This window comes from Muscardinus avellanarius (genome assembly GCF_963383645.1).
Source record: "Muscardinus avellanarius genome assembly, chromosome: 16".
In the NCBI taxonomy this organism is placed as follows: domain Eukaryota; kingdom Metazoa; phylum Chordata; class Mammalia; order Rodentia; family Gliridae; genus Muscardinus; species Muscardinus avellanarius.
This window is the reverse complement of record NC_137802.1, coordinates 45,776,324-45,801,546: the sequence shown is the minus strand read 5'-3', so window position 1 is coordinate 45,801,546 and position 25,223 is coordinate 45,776,324. Positions and strand designations below refer to the sequence as shown.

General features: G+C 41.7%; 1 protein-coding gene across 1 annotated transcript; it reads right to left on the bottom strand.

The window, feature by feature from the left end:
* Positions 1-2,736: 2,736 nt before the first annotated feature.
* Positions 2,737-24,275, bottom strand: SPOP (speckle type BTB/POZ protein; the record flags this gene model as incomplete). The annotated part of the gene is made up of 9 exons (XM_080713771.1): positions 2,737-2,881; positions 5,535-5,677; positions 9,217-9,339; positions 9,831-9,886; positions 12,745-12,922; positions 19,762-19,889; positions 20,000-20,151; positions 23,286-23,407; positions 24,198-24,275. 9 exons carry the CDS (start codon positions 24,273-24,275, stop codon positions 2,737-2,739), a joined length of 1,125 nt encoding a protein of 374 aa, XP_080569897.1.
* Between the last annotated feature and the right edge of the window lie 948 nt (positions 24,276-25,223).

Sequence of the window (25,223 nt, the reverse complement as noted above, 5' to 3'; positions counted from 1 at the left end):
GTGACAGCACATGCCCCAGATTGTGGAGTTAACTTGAATTAAATTTCAGATGTGGGGGAGCTAAGGGAAGGGGTGGTGGCAGTGGGAGGTTTATGAACAGTATGCTGGGACTCTGATGTTGTCACAACCAGATGGCTTCAACTGTATCGTTTAAAACAAAAACAAACATGTCCAGAAATATAATGACAGGAGAAACATTGAGTAGCTTCACCTGTACCTAAAATCCTAACAGCTTTGTACCCATAATAAAGGGCCTAAATACTGAAAATACTGAAAATCTCAGAAGGGATCTTCATCCTGCCAGGAGCTGGGTGCCAGGACTGCTACCCTCTTGAGGGCGTATTCCCTGAACCCACCAGTCCCCAACCTCAAGCTTTCTGTCAATGAAGAGGAAAGCAAATCTGGTCCAACCTCCTGAGACCTCTGCAGAACAGGCCACTTAGAGACACCTTTCTAAGGCTTTGTTCTTGCTATTCCCAGAGGAAGCAAGCTTAACTTCCAATTTCGTACCTAACATTCCAGAAATGGAACTTCCTCCAGTTCATTACATAATCTCCAGGATATGACTTTAGAAGATCTGGCACCCAATAGTCGCGTGACCTTAGGCATGTTCCTTCCCTGGGTTTCACCTTCTCCCGGTTACAGAATGTGAAGGTGCGATTCTGTCCAACCAGACTCATCAAGTCGCAGGAAGTTCAGCTGACACTGAAGACAGTGAGCCGAGAACTGAGAGACACAGAGCAGATGCAGGTAGCTGAGAGACAATGCGGGCAGGAGAGACTCTGTGTCCGGGACCCTGTGCTGATCTGGAGGCTCAGGAAGCAGGCAGCACATTTAGAATGGGGCCCTTTCTCACACAGGCAACATCGATGGCTACTGGGAAGTGCCGCAGAGAGTTGTCTAATAACAAATCCTGCCTTTGGCTGTACTGATAATAGGTCATACCTAGTCATTTGAGGGGTGGTGAGATAAATGAAAACTGGAAGATCTGAAAAAGCTAAAATCCACTGAAAGGAAATGGAAGTACAGTAAGCTGAAGTTCCATCTAAGCTCAAACAATACACACCATAGTCAAATGGCTAATGCATTTTCCAGGGCATCCCACTGTCCTAACAGAGCTATGAGAAAGACTGGCAGGGAGCCCCAGAATCTTCTTGTGGGCCCACCGGGAGTTAAGACATTAACTTTTCTGGAAACACATCAAGTGAATGATAGGTCCAGCCAGAGACAACAATTTCCCTTTATTTAATCTCGGCATCCATGTCTCCTGGATCCTTTTATATTTAGTTAGGAGAAAGAAGATTGGGGATTAGGTCTTAAAACATACAGAATGCAGAAAAGCCCAGGACAATGACTAGCCTTGGCAGGGGTAGGGCCTGGTCCCCACTAGGATGTGGACCGTCAGATACTCAAGGAGCACAAAGGACTGGCAGATGTTGATAGCTCACAAAAGAAACTAGAGATTACGAAGAATAAATAAATCCCTGCTTCTTACTAGACATTTCAAACATAATCCCTGCAAGAGGAGGGGTCAAACAGGGCCTTCAAAATCCCTTAAGCAAGAAACTCGGACTCGAGACAAGGCAGGTGAATGAAACAAAAGACCAGAGGTACCACACAGTACAAAATAGCAATTATTTATATTTTCAAAAAGAAAAAATTAACATTTGGAAGTTCTCCCCCGTAGGAAGAGGGGCTAATCGGAAGGAACAGGACTGGCTCCTATGCAGGCGACAAGTCGGGTATGGACAGCTGAGCAATCTGGGCTGGGATGTTTTTCACACAGCAGTTAATAAAATTTCATTTTATCTTCTCTTCTTTTTGTTGTGTGGGCTTTTTGTTTTGTTTTGTTTTGTTGTTGTTGTTGGTTTTTTTTTTTAGAAAAAGGGAAGGGGGAGGGAAGAGAAATAAAATCAGAGAAAAATGCAAAAAACATTTTCCACAATATCTAAAAACAGAGAACCATAGTTCTTGTCAAGACAGTATGAATTCTGGATGAATTATTTTTTCCAGTTTTCAACACCAATAGATTTTTGCAAAAGCCACTACCATAAGAACACTCGTCTTCTAGATCAAATGACCTCCTTCCCCTTCCGCCTTCAATTCTCACTTTCCTAAGAAGATAAAATGATGTATTCTGTTCTTGCAAACAATGAGTGCTAACAACAAGCGGGCTCTTCTGATACTTGTATGATGGTGAGGAGTATTCACAGACATCCAAGTTTTAGCACAGTTGGAAGGACTAAAATTTGCTTCTCTCAACATAAATATTATTGGAATTCACAAACTGATTTTTTGAAAAATTCTTCAAAAATTCTTTCTTCTTTCCTATTCCCTTCTCTTAAAACTTAATGTCCTTTTTCCTTTTTGCTCCAGGCACCTGATGATTGGTTCTGCTCAGTCAGACGCAGGCAGGTTTCTCCCAAGTACCACAGCTGGGATGTGCTCAGAGCCAGCACCCAAACTGAATCCCAGAGTCAAACTCGGCCGGGCCAAAGGGAACATGGTGACGCAGCAACAGGGTTTCACCAGGTCAAGCGGCCCGAGTCCTGGGCCTTTCCCTCCCCCCGCTTCCCCCAAGTTATTTCGTTGTTTTAAAAGTCTGGGGCCTCGATGCAGTCTCTTCCCCACAACAGAGTAAAGCTCCACAGATTGCGCTGTCTACCTGGTGCTCAGTGGCAGCAGCGGTAGCTGCTGCTTCTGGAAAGTAATTGGAGTCTCGCAACAGGCAGGACCTTAGGATTGCTTCAGGCGTTTGCGAGGGGGCCCCAGGAAAGGGCACTGTGCCGAGGCCAGGGAGCGGTATGCTTCAGCCACCAAGTGGGGATGCGACACCACCATTGACTTCCACCCGGAGGTCTCCAGAACATCCGAAGCGTGACTAGGAGAAACGTAGAGAGGGATGTCAGAGAGAGCGAGCAGAAATCGGACTGGACTGCCACCCAGATTGACTAATTTTCCATGTTTGGCATAAAGAGTGTTAATGCAGGAAACACTCAGAACCCTTAACATGCAGCAGAGAATATGCTTATTAGACAAGGGGCAACTTGTGATCCAGCCATGGCTGCTACGGTCCTAAAAAACAGAACTTTGAGCCACTATTTTCTCAAAAACAAAATTAAGTGGCATGTTTCTCTGCCTCTTCTCAACATTGTCAATGTTCTTTATATTCATTAATGATGCTAATAAAAGATAAAAACTAGGGTTCCCTCAGTCAAAAAGGTCTGAGCTGCAATGGTGGCACACGCTTGTAATCCTGGTATGTGGGAGGCTGAGCCAGGAGGTTCGCTGGTTTGCAGCTAGCCTAAGCTGTTTACTAAGGCCCTCGGCAACTTCGTGAGACTCAGTTTCAAAATAAAGAATAAAAAGCCAGGCGTGGTGGTGCACGCTTGTAATCCCAGCTTAGGAGACCCTGTTTCCAAATAAAAATGTAAAAATAGGTCTGGGATTGTAGCCCGGAGGTAGAAGGGCTTCCAGGAACCCCAGTACCACCAAGAGAGAGAGAGAGAGAGAGAGAGAGAGAGAGAGAGAGAGAGAGAGAGAGAGAGAGAGAGAGAGAGAGAGAGAATATGAATAAAAAGCCGGGGTGGTGGTGCACACTTGTAATCCCAGCATTCGGGAGGCTGAGACCTGGAGGATCACGGTTCGCGGACAGCCTCAGCTACTTAGTGAGGCCCTCTGCAACTCAGTGAGACCCTGTTTCAAAACAAAGAATAAAAAATAGGGTAGGGGGTGTAGCTCAGTGGTAGAATGACCCTGGGTTCCATCCTCAGTTACTTCACACACACACACACACACACACACACACACACACACACACTCTCTCTCTCTCTCTCTCCCTCCCTCCCTCCCTCCCCCTCCCTCTCCCTCTCCCTCTCTCTCTCCCTCTCCCAAAAAAATAAAACAAGAGAAGAAAGCTTTGAAGCTCTAGGCTTCTGCTTGGCTTTGTTGTTTATCAGTAACCACGAAGCAGATCATACCTGACTGTCAAAAAAGGGGGTATGAGGCAGGCATGGTGGCACATGCTTGTAATGCCAGTATTTGGGAGACTGAGACAGGAGGATCGCAGGCTTGAAGCCAGCCTCAGCAACTTATCCAGGCCCTCTGCAACTTAGCAAGACCCCGTTTCCAAATAAGAAATAAAATCAGGCTGGAGGTGTTCAATTCCCTGTGCACGCACATGTGTGCATGCGCACGCGCGCGCACACACACACACACACACACACACACACACACACACACACAGAAAGAGGGATACTTTTCATTCAGTGGTTGAGTAAATTTCTAAAACACCAAGCATTCAGTACACAGTGAGCACTCCATAGTTTTAACTTTATTGGTCTCTTCCCTCCCTCTTCTGACTAGATTGGTAACCCCTTAGAAACAGCCTTAAAGGAAACAGTTCCAATAATGCTATGTATGTGTGGCTATCGATATCAATCTCAATAATGTGAACTGAGAGGAAGCAGGGTAGGATTTGGAGACACACCAACTGTTATATGCATATATATTTCTATCAATCTAAATCTCATTATGTTGTGACATTATAGTGTGCCAACAAAAGTATATTAAAGATAATAAACAGTAAGGAAACAATCTTACAACTAGACCTATAGAACATACTGTGTGTGTGTGTGTGTGTGTGTGTGTGTGTGTGTTACTGGGAATTGAACCCAGGAACACACTGAGCTACACCCCCAGCCCTATTTTTTTTTTAATCCTTTATTTTGAAATAGGGTCTCACTAAGTTGCAGGGGGCCTCAATAAGCAGCTGAGGCTGGTCTCGAACCTGCGATCCTCTGGTCTTGGCCTCTCAAGTACTGGGATCTCAAGCGTGCGGCACCACAGCCAGCTCATATTTACTTTCTTTGGGCATTTTACGTGTTAAAAATTGCTCATTCATGTCCTAACACGTCTCAGACGCGTCTTTTCCCAGAGCTGCTGCCATGAGGGCTTCCCTCCCAACTTTGGCTCCCTCTCAGGCAAGGGAAGAGGCTGTGCCCATCTGAGAAGACGGACGACTGGCACTAACCACCTCGGCCCTTCAAAGAACTTCAGGAAGCACTGTGGCCAGGTTACCTGCCCTTAGAATGAAAACACTGATCTAGCTGAGCACTTCTTTTTCAAACAGATATTTAACAATCTTATCTCTTTCCCCCATTTCACCACAGACATTTTACTAAATCATAAAAAATATACTTCTATTCTCCCAGAAATGTCTACCTTTTATTAAGCTGGTGAAGGTGAAGTAAAAATGCTACCTTTTGGGGACACACAGCTTTTCCAGGACAGTGGGTCATCATTTACACCAATTTCTATCACTATTTGGAAGTAAAACACTTACCAACAGGATTTGATCCGGAAACAAACCATTTTCCATACTATTTAGCTGAAGGAAAAGATGAAAACTCTGTACTTACTACCAAAAGGTTAATGAAGCCATGCGCCTGTTTTACTTGCTAATTCAAAGTCTTTCTCGTTTCTTTAGCTATCCCAATTATTCTGAAAGAGGAACTTTGAAGATGCCAACTCACTAGTTGATGAAATCCACTGCCTGAGTTTTCAACTGATCTGCGCTGTGGAGGTCAGCCAGGATGAGAATTTCTGCAGCATTCTCCACGGAGAGGTTACTGCAGAGGGCATCTTCACACATGACCTTTAAACGCTCTAGGGCATACTGTAAAACACAAGCACCGCTGTCGTCAGAGCACAATAGCTTTCGGCTGACCGCTATGGAAGTTGTTTTCATAGCAGAAATCACTGTCTAACCGGAAAACTGAACACAACTGCTCAGAGCATGAAAGCTACTATTGCAATTATAAAACATAACCATACGCTAAAGGCTAGCTGTTTAAGCTTGAAATGAAGACAGCTAAAACAGCCTGGGTTGCTGCCACTCACATCCTAAAGTCTACCTATTAGAAAAATGGCAATCACAGAATTGACCCACATCCTGAATTTATCTCTTATGAGTAAAATCCTTCTTAAACCATCACCTCCTACCCTTAAAATGAAGGTCTGTGGCAAACCAACAGAAACATTACATTTAAATCTGCCGCAATCCTTTTATTTAGAACTGACTAGGGTAAAACACAGTCCTTTCTACCTGAGCACTGTCAGCATGCTGGCAGGATACTGCAACTGGCCCCCCAGGCTGTGAAAAGAAACCCCACGGTGACTTTCACTAGCATCCCTGCCACTAGTTATTCTTGAAAAAGGGCCTCTTTTCAACAGAAAGGACAAATGAAGTCCTGTTTTATTGGGGTTGAGGTTAGGATTCTCAGGGTAAAAGGACAAAGCAGCAGAACCCCTGGATCCGACTCAGTTTGAAAACTTCTCTTTTCTAAGTAAGGGGCAGAAAAGGATCTCACTTAATGCTGGGCACACCTGGACTAGCTAATGGGTTGGATGCAACTTAACTACTTGCTCTCTAGTATGAGATTATGAACTCACTAAGGAACTTCCAGGATAAAAAAGGAGGAGGAAATAAAAGCAGACGCAAAACAAAGTGTCATTATTCAGTTAACAGGAGAACGGTTTGCGCGGAGGCTCTCCACGGCCTCCTTACAGGTCCCATTTTGAGGGCCTCAAAGCTCAGTGGCATGGCACCCTCTGGGCTGAATTATGGCAATCAACCAGGACAATTTTACTGTTATGAATTTTGGGGGAGGGGAGCTATATCTGCTGGCACTATCACCTCCTGCAGCAAAAAAAAAAAGTTTTATTGGTTTTGGTGCAGCTTTAATTTTTTACATTTGAGTAACTGGAAAACAGTTTCCATGGAAAACGGGAATGACACTAGACAAGCAAGAAATGAGGTTGCCATTTTTGTTTTAAAAGGCTGGAAAAGGTTGAGTAAATGTTCACTCCACACGGTGCTGCACAGACGATTCCTCTTATCCTTTCTAATATATTCTTTTAAAAGGACGTTCACTCTGAATAGCTCTGATCCCTACTGCATAATTAGACAAAAGTAGCCATTCTTGTCCCTTGGGGGACAAAGTTTTTTTCTTAATTATGCTTCTGAAAAACCTGCCTAATGGCAGTACTTACTCGAGAGATTGAAATTGTGTCTCCCAGGCCTGGCCGACGTGTTTTGTTTTGTTTTTGGTCTAATTACACATGTCCCCAGGAGACTGGAAAAGCTCAAAAGAAGCTGTTTCAGCCTCTTGGGTAAATTTTAGATGTTTAGATCCTTCCATGAAAGATTTCTTACTCTGTTTTCCTAAAACTCACAGGGAGGTGTAAAGGTAAAAACGTTTTCAAATGGGCTTGGAACAAAGACTGTCTTAACAGGAAATTCTGAATGGAATTTCAAAGTACACTCTTCAGTTACTTCTCATTCATAAATTTAAAGTACTGCTGTGATTCAGCTGCTTTGTCTTTTAAAAACACAAGTTTACACGTTGTGTTGGAAATAACATCCTTGGAATGGCAGGCTGATTCTCATGCCCTGTGTGCTTGCAGTAGGTCGCCAGCAGGTTCTCTGGCTGAGAAGCAAGAATGATAACCTAGGGACACAGAAGTTTAAGCTTGGGTCTAAACAGGACATACAACTATGAGTCTCAGTATTCCTGTCTAACAAGTGGGCCTTAAGATGCTACTTGTTCTAACAGAATATAGAAGATGAGGGGAATAAATACGTGATATAAGAATAAGTGACTACTTCATTAAAAACCAGGGGTAGATTAAGCAGAACCATATAGACTTTATGAAAAGCAGGTATTGGGCTGTGTCTTCTACTTTCCCAGAGCTCACAGTGAGTGTTTTCTTACCATCTCTATTGAAAGCAAGTTTTTTCTGGTCAGAACTGATGTAGCCTGGAAGAGTATAGAGTTTTCACACTGCTAATTACATTAGTAAAGTCTTGAAAGATTGTAAGAAGGACATGGTTATTGCTCCAGTCTTCATCAGGAGCATTAATTGGGTCTATATAGCTTATTATCTACAAGCACTCCAAAAAGCTGATCAATACAAATAAAGCCTCCACTGTGACTTCCTGTCCTCAGGAGCAAAGGGAGGCACCAGGAGACTTTCTGCCTGAGAAGGCTCTGGTACCCTTCAGATGGAGCCCACTTACCAGATGGGCGCTGTAGTCCCATGGCAAGAAGAGGGGCACTTTCAGCCGGGTGTTTTATTTCTCAAGGGGTTTGCTGCTGGTGGGTTAAGACCTTTTAACATCCTCACATCAACTGTCTCTGCCCCCTACATAAGTAAAGGTTCTATAGGGTAAATACCAAGCTTTTGCTCTGCAGGTGGTATTTCCACAGGCCCTCGGCCTTGCAGCGGTGACCTCACAGTGAAAATCAACTTCCCAGAGTGTGTTTTGGGGACAACTAATCCTCAGAGGTGATCCCTAAGAAAAAAGACTCCAGGGCTAACTAAACTGGAGAAATGCTCTCACATTCCCTTTAGAAAACTCACAGTACACATTAGCATGCTATAGGTTGAAAAATCCTGCAGTAAAACAGCAACTCTTTGACTTGGATAAATTCAGTGTCTCTTTTTTCTGACAAAGAGCTATTGATTATCTTATCTTTTAGAAGAACTATGGTGTATTTCAATAACTGCTTAGCAAACATAGAAAATACTAACCAGGACACTAGGTAAAAGACTATCCTCTTATTGACAAAGTTTAAATGAACTTAAAAAATTCTTGCAATTATAAAGCATAAGTCAAATGTGAGTATTACTTGAATCTTTACTCTCAGTGCGGTTAAATTTGAGATGGGGAAGAGAGTTAAACATTAAAATTATCTTTTTTTTTTCCATAGTTAGGGTGACACTACAGTTTACCATTTGAAGCAATATATTTTCTTTTTATTGCGGTACTAGGGATGGAACCCAGAGGCATTCTACCTCCAGGTTACGCCCCTACCCCGACTTTTTATTCTTTATTTTGAAACAGGATCTCACTGAGTTGCAAAGGGCCTCGCTAAATAGCTGAGGCTGTAACCACGACCCTCCTGCCTCAGCCTCCCAAATGCTGGGATTACAAGCGTGCGCCACCACGCCCGGCAACGAAGCAGTAGATTTTTGAGAGTAAAAAAGATGCTATTAATAATTGTGTTGGAGCACCAGGTATAAATGAGATTGTTTTGGCTGAATTAGAATATATGCTTATTTTATCCATGGTGCAACACAGAAACCCATTCACAAAGCTCAGAGAGGCAGTAACTCCTAAGTCCTGCAATGATTTTTCTGTTCTTATCTCACCTTGTCAGCAGCTGCCAGCAAATCATCAGCCATTTTGTCCAGGTTTGGAGCCTTCCCCGTGTAAATGAAGCACATCATTTCCTTAAAAACTTCAGGCTCCACATCATTGATTTCAACCCGATTCTATGCCAGAAAAACTGAAAATGAGAAACATTCCAACAGAACAAATTTCCTAAACTATTTTCATGATTCTAAGCTCTGGTGAGGAGAAAAGCTTGTGTCATTTAAAACCTAACACAAATAGAAAATGTCTCCTTGTCCTATTTGATGATACCCTTTTTTCCCATCTGAAGTAGTACCCTTTGCTTTCTCAAATACAACAGCAAAACTACTCTTTGATTTTTTCACCTTTATTTTTCTGAACTTTCTAAATAGAAATGTTGTCCAATATCTTCACCTGACGCTGGATGGTCTGCCTGGGGACTGAGTCCACTTTACTTGGAGTACTCACAGACCACCTCTCTTTGCTCTCAGAAGGTGTCTGTGTTATTAGAATGGAGTACAATTTAATTACAAAGTAAGGGGAAAATAAGGAAAACAAATCTGCTGTCAAACTGGGAAATCATCTAACTAATCACCTGGCTAAAAAGACCCGTCTCCATCCACTTACATACCTTTTTGCTCTCCTCCATTTCATGTTCAAACATGGCACTAAAAACTGGAGAACGAGCTACAAAGTGAACGAGAACAAACAGATGAGGTTATCACATGGGAATCTCTTATTTCTCCTCTGTTATGAAGAAATCATTTCCCTTCCTGTCCCAGTCCTATATAGCCCCAGGTTACACTAGAATTATAAAATTCCTTTCTTCATATATTATACCAAATGAGTAATTATGATACATAAAGGAAAAGGTGAAAGTATCACTTTTAAAACAATTTATTAGCTCTTTCCCACTCATCCATATTTAAAGGAAATTAATTACTAAGCTGTCTATGTTGGGTGGCAACACTGTATAGATCTGTATAGATCTGCATGGTCTAAGCTGGGTTTTAAGTGGAACCAGACACCATACATTCTCCACTCCCGGCCACACAGCAGCAAGGCCAAGTGCCGCGCTCCACAGCATGAGCCAGCCAGAGGGTGTGCATGCTCATCCATGGCAAGGTACCGCCTGCTAAGCTGTGCAGTCTTAATAGAGATGACGCTGCCTCAAAGAGGTGGGGAAAAGATCATAGACAGTACAATGACTTGTGGCCCTACAGAGCTGACTCTTCCTGATAAATTATTTAATTTTTCTCATTAGGGAGAATATAAACCTAGTTTTTCTCCTGGGGGGGGGGTGTAATGAAGAAAGATTGAGAAATAATATTCCCACCCATGTAAATGTCTAATGAACACATGAAAAATAAGTGAACTTAATTTCAACTATGAAAAGTAATAAAATGGCTAAGAATTCAACTGTTTTTATGTTGCTGAGTAAAATGGGGTTTGGGTCAAAGTTGAGACAACCAACCACTACCTAAGAGTGAAAGAGCAGATGGAATATGTAGGAGGCCTTTGAGCTAACAGGGAACTGGAACTTTTGGCCTTTAATTCATGTCAGAAATAACTAATTTTAGCTCTGCCTTTTCTTAACTATTTTCTTGGGCAAATCACTTAACCCTTTTAACCTCAGTATTTGAGTCTCTACCAAAAGGATAGTAATTCTCATTGTTCTTATCTCAGAAGAGTCATAAACTATAAGGCACTAAAGAAACATATTATAGAAGTTGAAGACTAGAGAGTTGATGCTTTTAATAAACAGGGAAGGCATGTCTTACAACTGTGTATCAGTAGAGAGACAACATCTGGCAGAGTGGGAATAAATACAATCACCCAGGGAAGGTAAGTAGAGTGAAAATGAAACTCAAGTAGACCCTTACGCCCTACTTATGTTTAAATAAACAAGTAAAGTAGGAGACGGGAGGCCATGCATTAGGAGTCCAGAAAACCAGGGAGGAGAGCCATGTAATACAGGAAATAAAAGAGTCTCTCAGATTTAGGAACTAGCGGGTCATGCATATAACTTTAGAAAACTGCTTTCATTGTATGGAGGTGAACTGAGGATAACTGGAAGGAAAGAAGTAGAGAGTCAACGTGCTAACTCAAGAAACTTCACTCTGGAAGTGGGGGATATGAATAACTGCCGGAGTAAGGATTCTGGAAAGGCAGGATGGGATATGAACAGAGCAGAGGCAGGAAAAAATAGTTTGCTCTGTACGTAAAGAAGTTTTCCCCTCCCCCTTGAGGATGCAGGTGAGTGGCAAGAGGGTGCTCCTGCAAAGAGGCCTTGACGTTCTCCTGGATGCGGTATGCAAGGTCATCCTTTAGGAGCTGGAGGACGTTAAAAGACAGTGGCTAACGTCTGAAATGTGTACTGTTGAGAGAAATAAAGGGAGCTGATCCTACATATGTAGAAAGAAACAATGCCAAGCCAGTACTTGGGAGGGAGGCTGAGACAGGAGGATCACAGCCAGCCTCAGTTACTTAGTGAGGACCTCCACAACTTAGTAAGGCCCTATTTCCAAATTAAGAATTAAAAACTAGGGCTGGGGGAGTAGCTCAGAGGCAAAATGCCCCTGGGTTCAATTCCCAGAACCATACAAACACACAAATATATAAATAAAAATCAAGACACACTGGCAATGTTGAGGCCCCACTAAGCATGCAGCCACTAACCTAAGAGCCAACAACTTGACTTAACATGAACAGTGACACCTAGCTGGGAAGGGAATGAATGAGATAAGAAATGAAGCAGACTGTGCCTGCCAGGTGCATATCTGAGAGGGTGGTAAGAAGAGTCCCTTGAAGTTCACGTGATCTCCTCACAGGTCTGATGGCTTGTGGCTCTCTGCTACCCCTTCTTGTGGGGTGAAGTCTGTCCTCTCTTGTCAGTTGCTTCTCTGGATCATTCTTTCTGGTCTTATAGACCAAGAACCTACTAGAACAAGACCTGATCCTGAGTGGCAACAGTCTCATTCTTCTAGTATGATTATATATGGTAGACAGGGCTAAGCCCTTTAGGGCTGGGGACTCGGCTAGATGGTATTCAGTCCTAAATAGAGAATCCTCTTTATTACAACCGCAGCCCCTAAGGGATGATGCCTGCTCTTAATAGGTGCACAGCCTTTCAAAACACCTCTGTACACCAATAACATGTCCTTGAAAATGGTGGCCTAGTAGGTTTGAGGACAGCCTCAGCAACTTCAGGAAGCTCTCAGCAACTGTTTCAAAATAAAAAATAAAATAGGCTGGGGATGTAGCTCAATGGGTTCAATCCCTAGTACCTCCTAAAAAAAAGAGAACAAGAAAGAAAATGGTAGCTTAAGTCCACTACAGAGAGGAAAATCAGAAATATCATTTTTTATGGAGAACCGTCTTTCTGCTTAGGAGAATTAATGTCATCAGAATATAAAAGTCTATTTAGTTGTAGGGTTTTTGTTGCCAATTTAAAAAAGTGAAAGCTGTTCAAAAGGTGATTATACAGCCACTGTTTTTCCTTATTTTGCTAAAACTACAAGCAACTCAGGAATAAAAATACTAACCTGCTAAAATAGCTTTATGAGCCTGGAACTCCTGGCCGGCAACACACAAGCAGCAGTCTGTGAACCGGGAGTTTTCCCATAGTCCTCCCAACTCATCTGCCAACCTGCACTCAGGAACCTTCACCATATTCATAGTATTCTGCCCAGAAATGTTGACAGAATCTTGTACCACGCTCACCTGTGTAAGATAAGAAAACACAATCAAAAGTTTTTGTTACCAGGAATTTTCTTTCTACCAGATAGAGAAATGGCGTTTGCCTCTTTGCTATAGAAATATTCAGAAACCAATGTTAGTCATATTCTACTGAAAATTCCTCCCCAAATCAAGGCTTTACCCTCTGGATCAAGTAATTTATTTATCAAAATCATACATATTTTATACCATCTCAGGACAATGGCAAGAGAGCCCCACAAATCTCCTACTCCTATAATTTCTTTTCTTTATTTCTTTTATTTTTATTTTTATTTTTATTTTTGGTGGTACTGGGGGTGGAACCCAGGGGCTTTCTACCTCCAGCCTATACTCCCAGATCTATTTCATATTTTATTTGGAAACAGGGTCTCACTAAGTTGCTGAGAGCCTAAGTAGCTGAGGCTGGCTTTGAAACTGTGTGATCCTCCTGTCTCAGCCCCCAAGCGCGGGGATTACAAGCGTGCGCCACCACGCCCGGCCTTACATATAGATTTTAAAATCTTTCTGTCTCTCTCTGGCTGGACACAGCTGTATATACACTTATAGCTTTGGAACAGAATGACAATACCATGTTACAAAGGGATCCAACCACAGCTTCAGCAGGAGAATGTTTTAACCAGCTGAATCAACTGAATCGTTTCAGTCCAGATAGAAACGAAGCTAACTTCAGATAGGTCAGTGAAAAATAGAACTGTTGCAGTACCAACTACAAGAATTTATAAATCACATAACATTCTCAACGAGAGTTACCAAATGAAAAGTAAGACCCCACAAAGCAGCTGTCTGCCTGACAACCATCTCCGCACTTCATCTCCTACATCACATTCAGGTTGAAAAGCTGAATCTAAGCAGGACTTGCAAACCTTGAAAACCAGCTCCCTACTCCTGCTATTCCTAAGAGTCAGACAAGAAAGACAGCTGAGGAACATCTTAAATGACCCAGATTTCTTTTAACCTTCAAGATGCAAGTCATTCCTCAGCCATAGTCATAAACCCAGAGGCAGTTAATGGCTCAACCAATGACCCTTCTATACAAGAGTGAGGCCCTACTATCAGGTCAAGAAACTTATTCACTTGTTTAGAACTACTTGACATGGTCTTAAGCAGTGGAGTAGTCAAATTCAACTATGTGCTTAGCATTCATTAGTAGCACATTTTTTCAGATTTTAACATTATTTTAATAGCCCAGGATTAAGCACAAATAACCCCAACAGAAACTTTCTCTTGTCTTCTGTTAAGATTTCTAACTTGCTTCAGCCATTTTCACATATTAACACAGCCCCCCACCCCTTTTTTTTAGTATTGGGGGTGGAACCCAGGGGCATTCTAACTTCGAGCTATACCCCTAGCCCTATTTTTTTATTCTTTATTTTGAAACAGGGTCTCACTGAGTTGCAAAGGGCCTCAATGAGTGGGGCCCAAAGACCATGATACCCTTCACTGGGGCAATTCTGCTCTCTGGACAGAGAAAGGAACACAGCAGGAAGGAAACTGTACCTTTAGTGTCTGAGCTACTAATGAATGCTAAGCACATTCATAATTGAATTTGACTACTTCACTGCTTAAGACCATGACAACTAGTTCTAAACAAGTGAATAAGTTTCTTGACCTGACAGTAGGGCCTTACTAAGCAGCTGAGGCTGTCCTCGAACCACAATCCTCCTGTCTCAGCCTCCCAAATGCTGGGATTACAAGCATGCACCACCATGCCTGGCTCACCCTTAATTCTTTATATAACATTAACAAAAGTAGAAGTTATATTCTTAGTTCTGAAATACCGATTAAAAAAATTTTTTTAAAAGAAAAAGACCAATTAAATCTAACGTCCTCACAGGGAAAGGCAAAAATCTCTGGGGACAGCCAATGAGGGGAATGGAGAATGCTTTTGGCACTGTGTTCCTAGTTTGAATTAAACCAGGCTGACAGGAGCCCAAAGTCATTAACAGTTGATGGCAATTTAGTAGACTGGGTAAAATGAATTGGCAAGAGATAAGCCAAATTTCACATAAATTATGGTTAACCAGTGGCCCTGCTGTTGGTCAGAACCATGTTTGGTAATGAGTGGGGCCTAATGAGTGGGGCCTAAAGACCATGATACCCTTCACTGGGGCAATTCTGCTCTCTGGACAGAGAAAGGAACACAGCAGGAAGGAGACTGTACCTTTCCTGTCTGAGCCAGGCTTGTTCTGTAGATATATAGATGCCTGGAGTCTCCAGAGCTCTGGATGTCTGGCACCTCTTACCAACATTAAATATGCTTAATTAAAAATAAATTTTAAATGGCATTCACAAATGAGTCTTCAGAGCCCAAACTTTTAACTTAGAACGGGATTGTTTTCCTCTTCAAATGATGATGCTAAAATGAGACCATTTTGAGAAAAACTAAAGATTTTTTTAATGCCTATAAAGCTGACTATGGAGACTCATTCAAAATTGCAGCTGTGAAGATGACGTGACTGTGACATTTATGTCGTCTTATAAATGAATGCATGAAAATGTCTCAGGAAGGCAGCATAATCCCCTCAATTTCAAGTTGTAAAGGGTCTCACTTTTAAAGTCAATTTCTTTTCTTAAAAAGAAAATTTCATAAAAGACTAAAGATCGTGCCAATTCTTATGTATTTCATCTACACATAAAGTCGAAGGAAAACCCTTGGAAATACACGTTTTAACTTCTATATAATTAAAAGACAAAAAAATAAACAAATACAACATATAAATTACTCTGAGTAGCAGAACTATTTCTTATGGAAAAAGAAAAGCAAAACCTAAATGTCAATCAATAAGAGCACGAATAAATAAATTGAACCTTCAGACTAGAGACGATTACATGGCACTAAAAATTAGTTACATCTCAATACAAATTTTAGAAATATAATGTGAAAAAGCCTAAGATAACATCATTTTTATAAAGTTCAAAAAAAGGGGGGCAATCTGAACAATAAACAATATATCATTCAGGCATACAAATAATAAGCAAAGGAAGGATAACACTGAAAACAGCTATTTCTCATGCTTTGAATAGAAAAACAAATCTCAGAGACTGGGTATTAAGTTTACTACATTATCATGCTTTATAAGCAACAATGATGTTGCATAGGAAAAGAACAATTCTGGAGCCGGGCGTGGTGATGCACACTTATAATCCCAGTCCTTGGGAGGCTAAGACCAGAGGAGTGTGCAGATTCGAAGCCAGCCTCAGCTACTTAGGTTCTCAGTAACTTAGTGAGACCTTGTTTCCAAATAAAATATAAAATAGGTCTGGGAGTATAGCCCAGAGGTAGAAAGTCCCTGGGTTCCATCCCCAATACCACAAAAACAAAACAAAACAAAACATTTTTGTAGGTCAAGGACAAGCAAATATTTGTACTTTATAGAGTGTAACTAATATGTACAAAGAACTCATTAGTAAGATAATGATAAAAAATAGACCCATTTATTTAAAATTTGCAAAAAAAACAAACGTATTTCCAGGTTATGAAGAAACAGTCTATGTTTGAGAATAGAAACCATGTTTTAAAAGAGTTAACTAGTATCTGGATATTTCATATTTGGAATTTTATATGCTTCTTCCTATTTCAATTTTTAAAATTCTTTTGGGGAAAAACTGGAGATTGAATCCAGGGGCTTTCTACCTTCAAGCACTTCTCTTCTCACTTTTCTGTTTGGAAACAGGATCTCACTAGGTTGCTGAGAGTCTAGCTAAGTTGATGAGGCTGGTCTTGAACCTGCAATTCTCCTGCCCAGGTACTGGGATTCCAGGAATGTGCCACCATGCCCAGCTGTGTTTTATCATTACTTGGAACATCACAAAGAGGCACGGAATCTCCTATCTGCCAAAGGCATATAGGATGAAGGGGGAATACATGCACCTTTACTGCCGACTGCTATTTATTTTCAATATAAAGAGCTAGAGAGAGAACTGGTCAATAGAACTGAAAATTTCATGAAGATTTTCTATGGGACAAATTATTAAAGAGAACATTAAAAGTGTAATTTAAACATGCTTTCATGTCTTTTTCTTTCATTACCAAAGTAAATACTCCAAGAAAATTTTGGAGAGCCTGTGCTTTCTTGAGTGAACGACATTCATCTCCACTTGGTATAGTGCCGCAGACAAGAGACGGGAGATGGAGAGCTGACATGGCCCTGACATTAATTTATTGCACAATGTTAGGAGAAATTACCTGACCTCCAAGGCACTGATTTTCTCCCTGTAACATGAAATGAAGAAAACAGAACTGACCTAGCTCAAAGCATTGTGATAAGGGACAATTCAGAAAAAGCTTTGAAAATGCTTCCAGATAAGTTAACTAAGCAAAATCGGCCTGGAAGAATGGCCACATTTCCTAATAGACAAAACATTACTGAGAACTGAAAGTGAGCCCACTGCGACACACCACAAACAAGGCCATCCATTTGGCATTTTCAGTTCACAATCTAATTTCACTTAAACACTGGTAAATAGTAATACCACCGATATAAAGGCCAAACACACAAACGCATCTCAGTCTTTAGCCCTAGGATTCCCTCTTTTGACCTCTGAGAACAACAAAAGTCCTTGAAACCACTGCACTTAAGTGCCTGGGCCGGCGGCTGAGGGAGGAATGGCACACTCACAACTTAAATTTCCAGGTGGATGTCACCTACATACCCCTAATCGTGACACATCACTAATTAAACCATAGTAAACAACAGGTCAAAGGAACAGAAGTTGTACCAAAATGATTCAGTTATGAAAAATGCTAAGAACTTAGATGAGCTACAGACATTTTGAAAACCCACACATCCAATACACACACCTACGCAACCGTCTTGCAATGCTGAATGCTACTAAGTCCACAGAGAGCCTTGGAACAGAAACGAGTCTCACTAGGCACAATCCCAAGTATGAGAAGCAACACTCAGCACCTGTGGCCAACAGAGAAGTGTGAGAAGAACAGATGGCACACCTGGTTCGATGGTAAGAAACCGATGGCATCAGCAGAACTCAGCAGACGTTTCCCTGTTCAACATCTCCTCGTTTCCAAAGTGTCATCTCACTTCCCTTCTAAGTCAGTAAGGCAGATCTAAACTTAACCACAGGATTTCTCCTAAGAGAATTTCATATGGGGAAGTGAAGAGAGAGAACGATGGAACACAGCCTCAGACTTAACCACAGGGTAAGAGACTGCCAAGTGAGGGCAGGCCAACTGTTTCCAAATCAAGAATGCCAACCCAGGGGCTGGAGCAGCTGGAATGGACCGGGGAAAGAGGAAGAAGAATGGGAGAAAGGCTGGCCCCACTGCGGACTTGGAAATGCTGTGATAAAGGGGACGCACTGCCTAAAACACCAGATACGATACTTAGAAGAGCTTTTCTTCAGAAAACAGTTCCAATTTTGGCTTTTACTTCCAACAAAATTAGACTCTCCCACTATTTTAAAGTTTTCCTTGAAATACAAGTCTCTAAGATAAGTGAAGATTAAAACGGATGTTCTATTTACATAGCATCTAACCTCACACTACACCATCTAATTGTTTTCTTCACTCAGTCAACTGAGTATGAGCTGTGACCAGTAGGACTTGCAAGTAATTTAAATTTCAAGCTCATCAGACATAAAATAACTGCTACATTTTAATAGTTACATAGATACTATCACTCTAGTATTTCCTTCCTTTACTTAGCAATTAAAATGGAGAGGTAACAGCTATTATGCAAACTATGCTTTACGTATTCAGTATGGTATTTTAATAAACTATGCCTGTAAAGTTTTTTAATTATTAGCAACTATTTTGTTGAAATATAGAAGCCTGCTACTTCTGGCCAGGCTTCTTCTGCAAAAGGGCAAGATTCCTAAGGGATATCCTTCCGTTACATCAGTGTTGATGTGCCTTTAGAATGTCGTAACTCATAGTGCGAGCCTATTATTTGACAGAAGAAACTGGCAGCTGGGGAATTTGCCTGCACCCTCCCCCTGAAGGTAAAGTGATTCTCCAGTGCATCTCCTGATTCCACTGATCAGGAAGTGGTTCCCAGACCATTGAATATATAGGGGCACTGACACCCCAGCTGACTGGAGGTTTTATTCATTTCTTACAGTAATACGAGTTTGTGAGTATTTCTAAATGTATGGAAAACAACATGAAATGACTAATTAGGATAGACAGTACTCATTAAAGAAACCACCTCTCAACTCACTCTTGGTCTTGGAATTTTACTTCACAGCTTCTCCTGTAAACCCACAAAGGTTCTTGGGCCCGCGGAGAGAAAAGTTACCTGCCTATAGCTACCTCTGAGTTAGCAAGTGTTACACAGCTTTCACCTTTAGAAAGTGTAGTTCCCGCTTTCCTATTCCACGATGATCTAGTAAGACAAGCCAGAAGCATACAACTCCTGATGGAAGTCACTAGTTCAAAGAGCAGAAAAGGAAAGCGACCCATCGCCAAACACAGGTGGACTTCCCGCTGCAGGAGCCAGAAGTGTCAGGAACAATCACATACAGTCAAGCAGTTGGTCACTCTCTGCTTAGTGACAGCCCTTCCAAATGCTATTTGAAAAACCCATAGTGAAAATCTGGAATCCTGACCCACACAACTGGAAACTGACATACTAAGATAGCATACACAATCTTTATTTTTATGAACAGTAACAAGCAGAAAGCTGAGATGCCCAATAACCTTGAAATCATGAGACAATTCAGTCAGTCACATAAATAACATTTGTACAGCACCACTCCACCAGGGGATTTTTCTCATTTCACATGCCTGGTACAATACAATTAAGTCTATGAATACCCATCAGGCTTGGGAATTGCCAGTCTCACAGCAGGGTAAAAGAACTCACCTCGCAAAAGAGGGTAAGCTTGTCATCGGGGAGAAGCCCGTTGGCCTCATCCAAAAGAAAATCTCTACGAATGAACTTTTTGAATCCCCAGTCCTTGCCTTGCACAAATCTATAAGCTCGTTGACTCTCTGGATGAAAAAAAAAAAGTCATATTTAGGGTTACTCAAAAACCAGTTCAAGTCCACAACCTGTCAGCTGCTGGATGTGAAAGCAGAGTTGAACAGTACGAAGAACTTACCCATAGCTTTGGTTTCTTCTCCCTTGGCATTCAGAATGGAGAATTTGAATTTTGCTCGAACTTCACTCTTTGGACAGCTGACCAATAAAAGGTAAAGTGACAGGTAATCTTTGCTTTCTTCATCTAGCCCTTTTGGGTTTACTCGCAAACACCTGCTCAAAACAGGTAAAACACAAGTGTCAAAAGTATCCTCATATATTGTGAAATAATAGTAAAAAACTAAAAACATCAGAATCAAGAGAGATGTTTAAAGAAAAGTTCAAGGCCCATATCAGATTATGCTTCAGTAGAATGACTACGTGGGAACTACTTTTCTAGAACAATCTGTTTTTTTTTTATTTTAATTTTTTTTTTTTTTCGGTAGTGGGGATGGAACCCAGGGGCATTATACCTCTGAGCTATGCCCCTAGCCCTATTTTTTATTCTTTATTTTGAAACAGGGTCTCACTGAGTTACAAAGGGCCTCACTAAATAGTAGCTGAGGCTGTCTGTGAACCACAATCCTCCTGTCTCAGCCTCCCAAATGCTGGGTTTACAAGCGTGCGCCACCACACCCGGTTTGGATTACCTTTTTAAAAGTAAATAACAAGCCAGGCATGGTGGCACATGCCTGTAATCCCAGTACTTGTGAGGCTAAGACAAGAGAATCTCAGGTTTGCAACCAGCCTCAGCAATTTAGAAAGACCCTGTTTCAAAATTAAAAAATAGATGGGTGTGGCGGCGCACCCTTGTAATCCATTGGGGAGGCTGAGACTGGATGATCGTGGTTCTCAGACAGTCTCAGCTACTTAGTGAGGCCCTCTGCAAATTAGTGAGACTCTGTTTCAAAATAAAGAATAAAAAATAGGGCAGGGGGTATAGCATGGAGGTCAAATGCCCCTGGGTTCCATCCCCAGACCTGAAAAAAAATTAAAAAATAGAGCTGGGCAGAATCTTGGAAGTAGAGTGCCCTTGGGACTAAATACCCACCCAGTACCACAATAAACAAACAAACAAACAAATGGACATTCTAGAATCCAAACATCCTTTTTATTTCTGCCTTTTTTCTCCAAAATCACTCATCTTTCTCCCTCATTCTCCTAAAATATTTTAAAATTCAGCCCAGTCTTGTTATAGTGCAATCTTCAACCTCAGAAAAAGCAGGTTTGAGACAGGGATGGTGGCACACCCTTGTAACCCCAGCATTGGGGAGGCTGAGATTGGAAGATCGTGGTTCGTGGCCAGCCTTAGCTACTTAGTGAGACCCTCCACAACCTAGTGAGACCCTGTTTCAAAATAAAGAATAAAAAATAGGGCAGTGGGTATAGCTCAGATATAGAATGGCCGTAGGTTTAATCTCCAGTAATGCAAAAAAAAAAAAAAAAAAAGGCAGCCCTAATGTTGTTGGGACAATAAAGAAGCCATGAAAACTAGTAAAAAAGTCAATGAATTCTTTAACATCACTGCAGGAGAGAAGAAAGCATTCCAGAGAAATATTTAAACAGTGTATCATCATTTTCATTTTTTACTTACTTACTTAACTATTTACTTCTTTTGTGGTACTAGAGATTGAACTCAGTAGGATTACCTTCCAGCTGTACCTCCAGTCCTATTTTATTCTAAAACAATGTCGTTGAAAGCCTGTATTCTGAGATCCTCCTTGAACCTGGGATCCTCCTGGCTGAACATCCCAAGGACTTGGCATTACAGGCATGCACATGATCTTTAAAATATGCCAATCTGACAAAAATATTCTTTTTATTTTCCTTTCTTTTTGGGGGGGTAGTGAAGATTGAACCCAGGGGCATTCTACCTCTGAGTTACATTCCTAGCCCTTTTTATTTTTTATTTTGAAACAGGGTCCTGCTAAGTTGATGAGGGTCTCATTATATTGCTGAGGCTGGTCTTGAACCTGCAATCCTCTTGAGTCTCCCAAGTCCTGGGATTACAGGCACACACCACCATGCCTGGCTCAATCTGGCAATACCAGTCTAAGATTAAAATAAAGGAAGCAGAATAGAGGAAGAAGCACAGACAAATAGACTCCCATGACACAGGGTGCAGTTACAGACCAGGCTTCTCAGTAGTTAGAGATGATAATCTGTTACTGGTGACTCAAATCCAGACAGAATTAAATAGGTTCAACTGAGTTAAGCTGTAAATGTCATTAGCCCAAGTGCATGTGGTTTAGACCCTGCTTCTACCACACAGACTACACAGGCCATATGCATCCGTGAGCTTTGCCAGGATCTAGGCACCTATCAAACAGGTGGCCTAATTCAAATGCTTTTTTGGGGAGTGCAGATGCCACATATATCACTATACAATACACTAAAGATGTGGATTTAAAATTAAATGTTTTCTCTCAATACCTAGTGGTATACTGCTTAAATGTACATAGCCAACAAATGCTAAAGGGATGAACAAGCAGCTCTCCAGTTGGTAATCAACTGGTCTGGGCAATGGGCGTATGGGTATATCCTTAGCAGCCTGCTCCTCCTCCTCGAGAAGACACATGGGTGAGATGAGACTGACCTCTGTTTCTCAGATCACTGTCACAGGGGTTCAGGGAACCCAGATCTCTCTAGCTGATTCAGAGCACGGGAAGTAATCTTGGTCACACAGTTAGTTCAAAGAAAGCTCTAAGATTTTGTTAGCATATGATGGGTTATGAGCACTGCCACTACCATCCACTCTTTCAAGGACAAGAGAAGCTAGACTTGAGATGTCAAACAGCATGGAGAATGGGCAGAGAGAGAAATGGTGTCCTTGATCCAACCACTGGCCTGCGGGATGAAACCCATCCTACATCCTCATCAGTCCAGTTACACTGGCAAATAAATCCTCTTGCAGCAGGCAATTTAAAAGATAAGATTATCTGTTAAAATCTAGATTTCTCACTTTTCTTGGAAAAAAATTTTGGCAATGGTCAGCCCTTATTCACAGATATCTGTTATTGTCCAGAGTTGACAGTCACTGCTTCTTTCGGGATACTTTCTTGTTTGCAAAGCAAGTCAACACCACTCATGCCATACATGGATATCATTTCTAACACTGGCCCTCTATACTGATTCATGTTACCTTATAAAATGAGTTTGCTGATCTCTGATAAACTCACTGAACAAATGAAACAACTCCGCAGTGAGCACCTATTACAGGCTCGGTGCTGTTCTAAGCACTGAGTATACACCAAGAACAAAACAGTCCTTGCCTTCAAGGAACTTACATTCTAATCAGCACTACATTGAACCAAACAAAAAAGGCAACTTATAGAAAAATGTTTACAGCTAGAGGTATTCTTCCTCACCATTTCAGCTTATCATTGGCTCCTGATGAAAAGGTTGAACTTTTAATGACTTCGCCCATTTCCTCCCGGCAAAAGCTAAAATTATTGATGGTCCACATGTAGGAGAATTTCACTACTTTGATCTGTTGATACAAAACCCAGAAGAAATTAATAGGAAGTAGGGAACCTGGAGAAAAAAAAAACAGGCTGAAGATTAGGTAAGCATTTCCCCTCTCTCCTTTCTCTACATGATCCCAGAGAGGACGATGACACTGTTGACAGCAGAGAGGTTCAGCTTTTTCCTGCTTTAGTTCCTTCATCCATAATTTTAAAAAATCTCGCAGCGATCAACTTCTCTCTCTCTCTCTCTTTCTCTGTATGTGTGTGTGTGTGTGTGGGGGGGGGTGATGGGGTAGGGGCATTCTACGTCTGAGCTACACCCCGAGCCCCTTTTATTTGGAAACATGGTCTTGCTGAGGCTGGCTTTGAAACTGCAATCCTCCTGTCTCAGCCTGATCAACTACGTTTACAACTCTTTTAAGATTCTGAGAAATAGATGGAAAGTAAGGGGGGGAAATGGGCAGGAAAAAAAGAAAACAGCAACAAAACACGGGGAGAGGTGGGAAAGCATTCCTAAAACGAGCCTGCGATTTAAGAGTGCTGCCACCACCTGGAGCTGCAAATATCAAACCTGGCTCACACAGCAGAGGACCCAGGAACACATTTCCTTCAAGGGGATGTAAATGGATATAGATTCAGAGTTCCCCTTTCAATCACCACTAACAAACACTAGCCTCCAGGAGTCAGGCTCCATGTGGAAAACTGAGAAATGCTTTTTGGTAGTTATTTCCCCAGGAAGCAGGAAACTCAATGGAGAAAGGCAATTCTATTCCTTTTGTCCACCAAATCCTCCCCTAAGATGCATGATCTTACCTGTGTGTAGCACCAGCTCTCAGCTACAGGGCCACTCGACATTTCTGCCGGAGGTGGAGGACTTGGAACCCTTGACATCGCCAGTTTGAAGGTTAAACAAGGTTTCCAAAGTCAGGGGACAAAGATTTCTATTCTTTCTTCACCCTGATGAGATCCAACAAGCAAAATAATTTATTAAATGGCTCTGCTTCAGTAATAAGAGTGTTTGCCTAAAATGCACAAGGCCCTGGGTTCAATTCCCAATACCACCAAAAAAGAAAGATTATCTTTTATTATCCTATTATTATATTATCCTCAGAGAAGACTCACAATTATATCACCCTGTTTGAAACCTCTGCACAATGTTCGGTATTATCTTACCAAGTGAACTTACTCAAAGGGTATATAAAACACATCTTTGAAAAGGCTGCCTGAAGGCTAACACCAGCCTTTTTTCTGTGGTTGTGTGTGGGGGGGGGGGGGGCGGGGATGGCTCCCTCCCCTGGCTCCTTCCCTTGGGGCACAGATGCTTTAATACAAAATGACCTTGATATTCCTCTTTGCCTCATCTCCTCCTATATCTCACTTCCAACACAGGAGTAGTCTTCTATTCCTTAATACTTTGCTAGCTGCTCTTTTTACTTATTTATATTGTGGTACTAAGATTGAACCCAAGGCAGTCTACCTCCAAGCTACAACCCCAGCTTTTTAAAATTTGAAACAGAATCTCACTCAGTTGCTGAGGGCCTTGCAATTGCTGAGGCTGGCCGAGAACCTGTGATCCTCCTGTCTCAGCCTCTCAAGTACTAGGATTACAGGTGTGCACCATTATGCCTGCTATGGCTGCTCTATTGAAGGGCAATGTTTTTACACCTTCCTTAGACATGCTTCTTTCACTGTAGCATTAGAGATCTCTCTCCACTTTATACTCTCTTCACTACTTAATTTTCTAGATTCTTCTCTTTGCTCTCTCTGTTTGCTGATCAATCCTCCATTTTTATTGGGATTCTCTTCCTCCACTGTTGCTCCCTGTTGTTTAATCCTCAA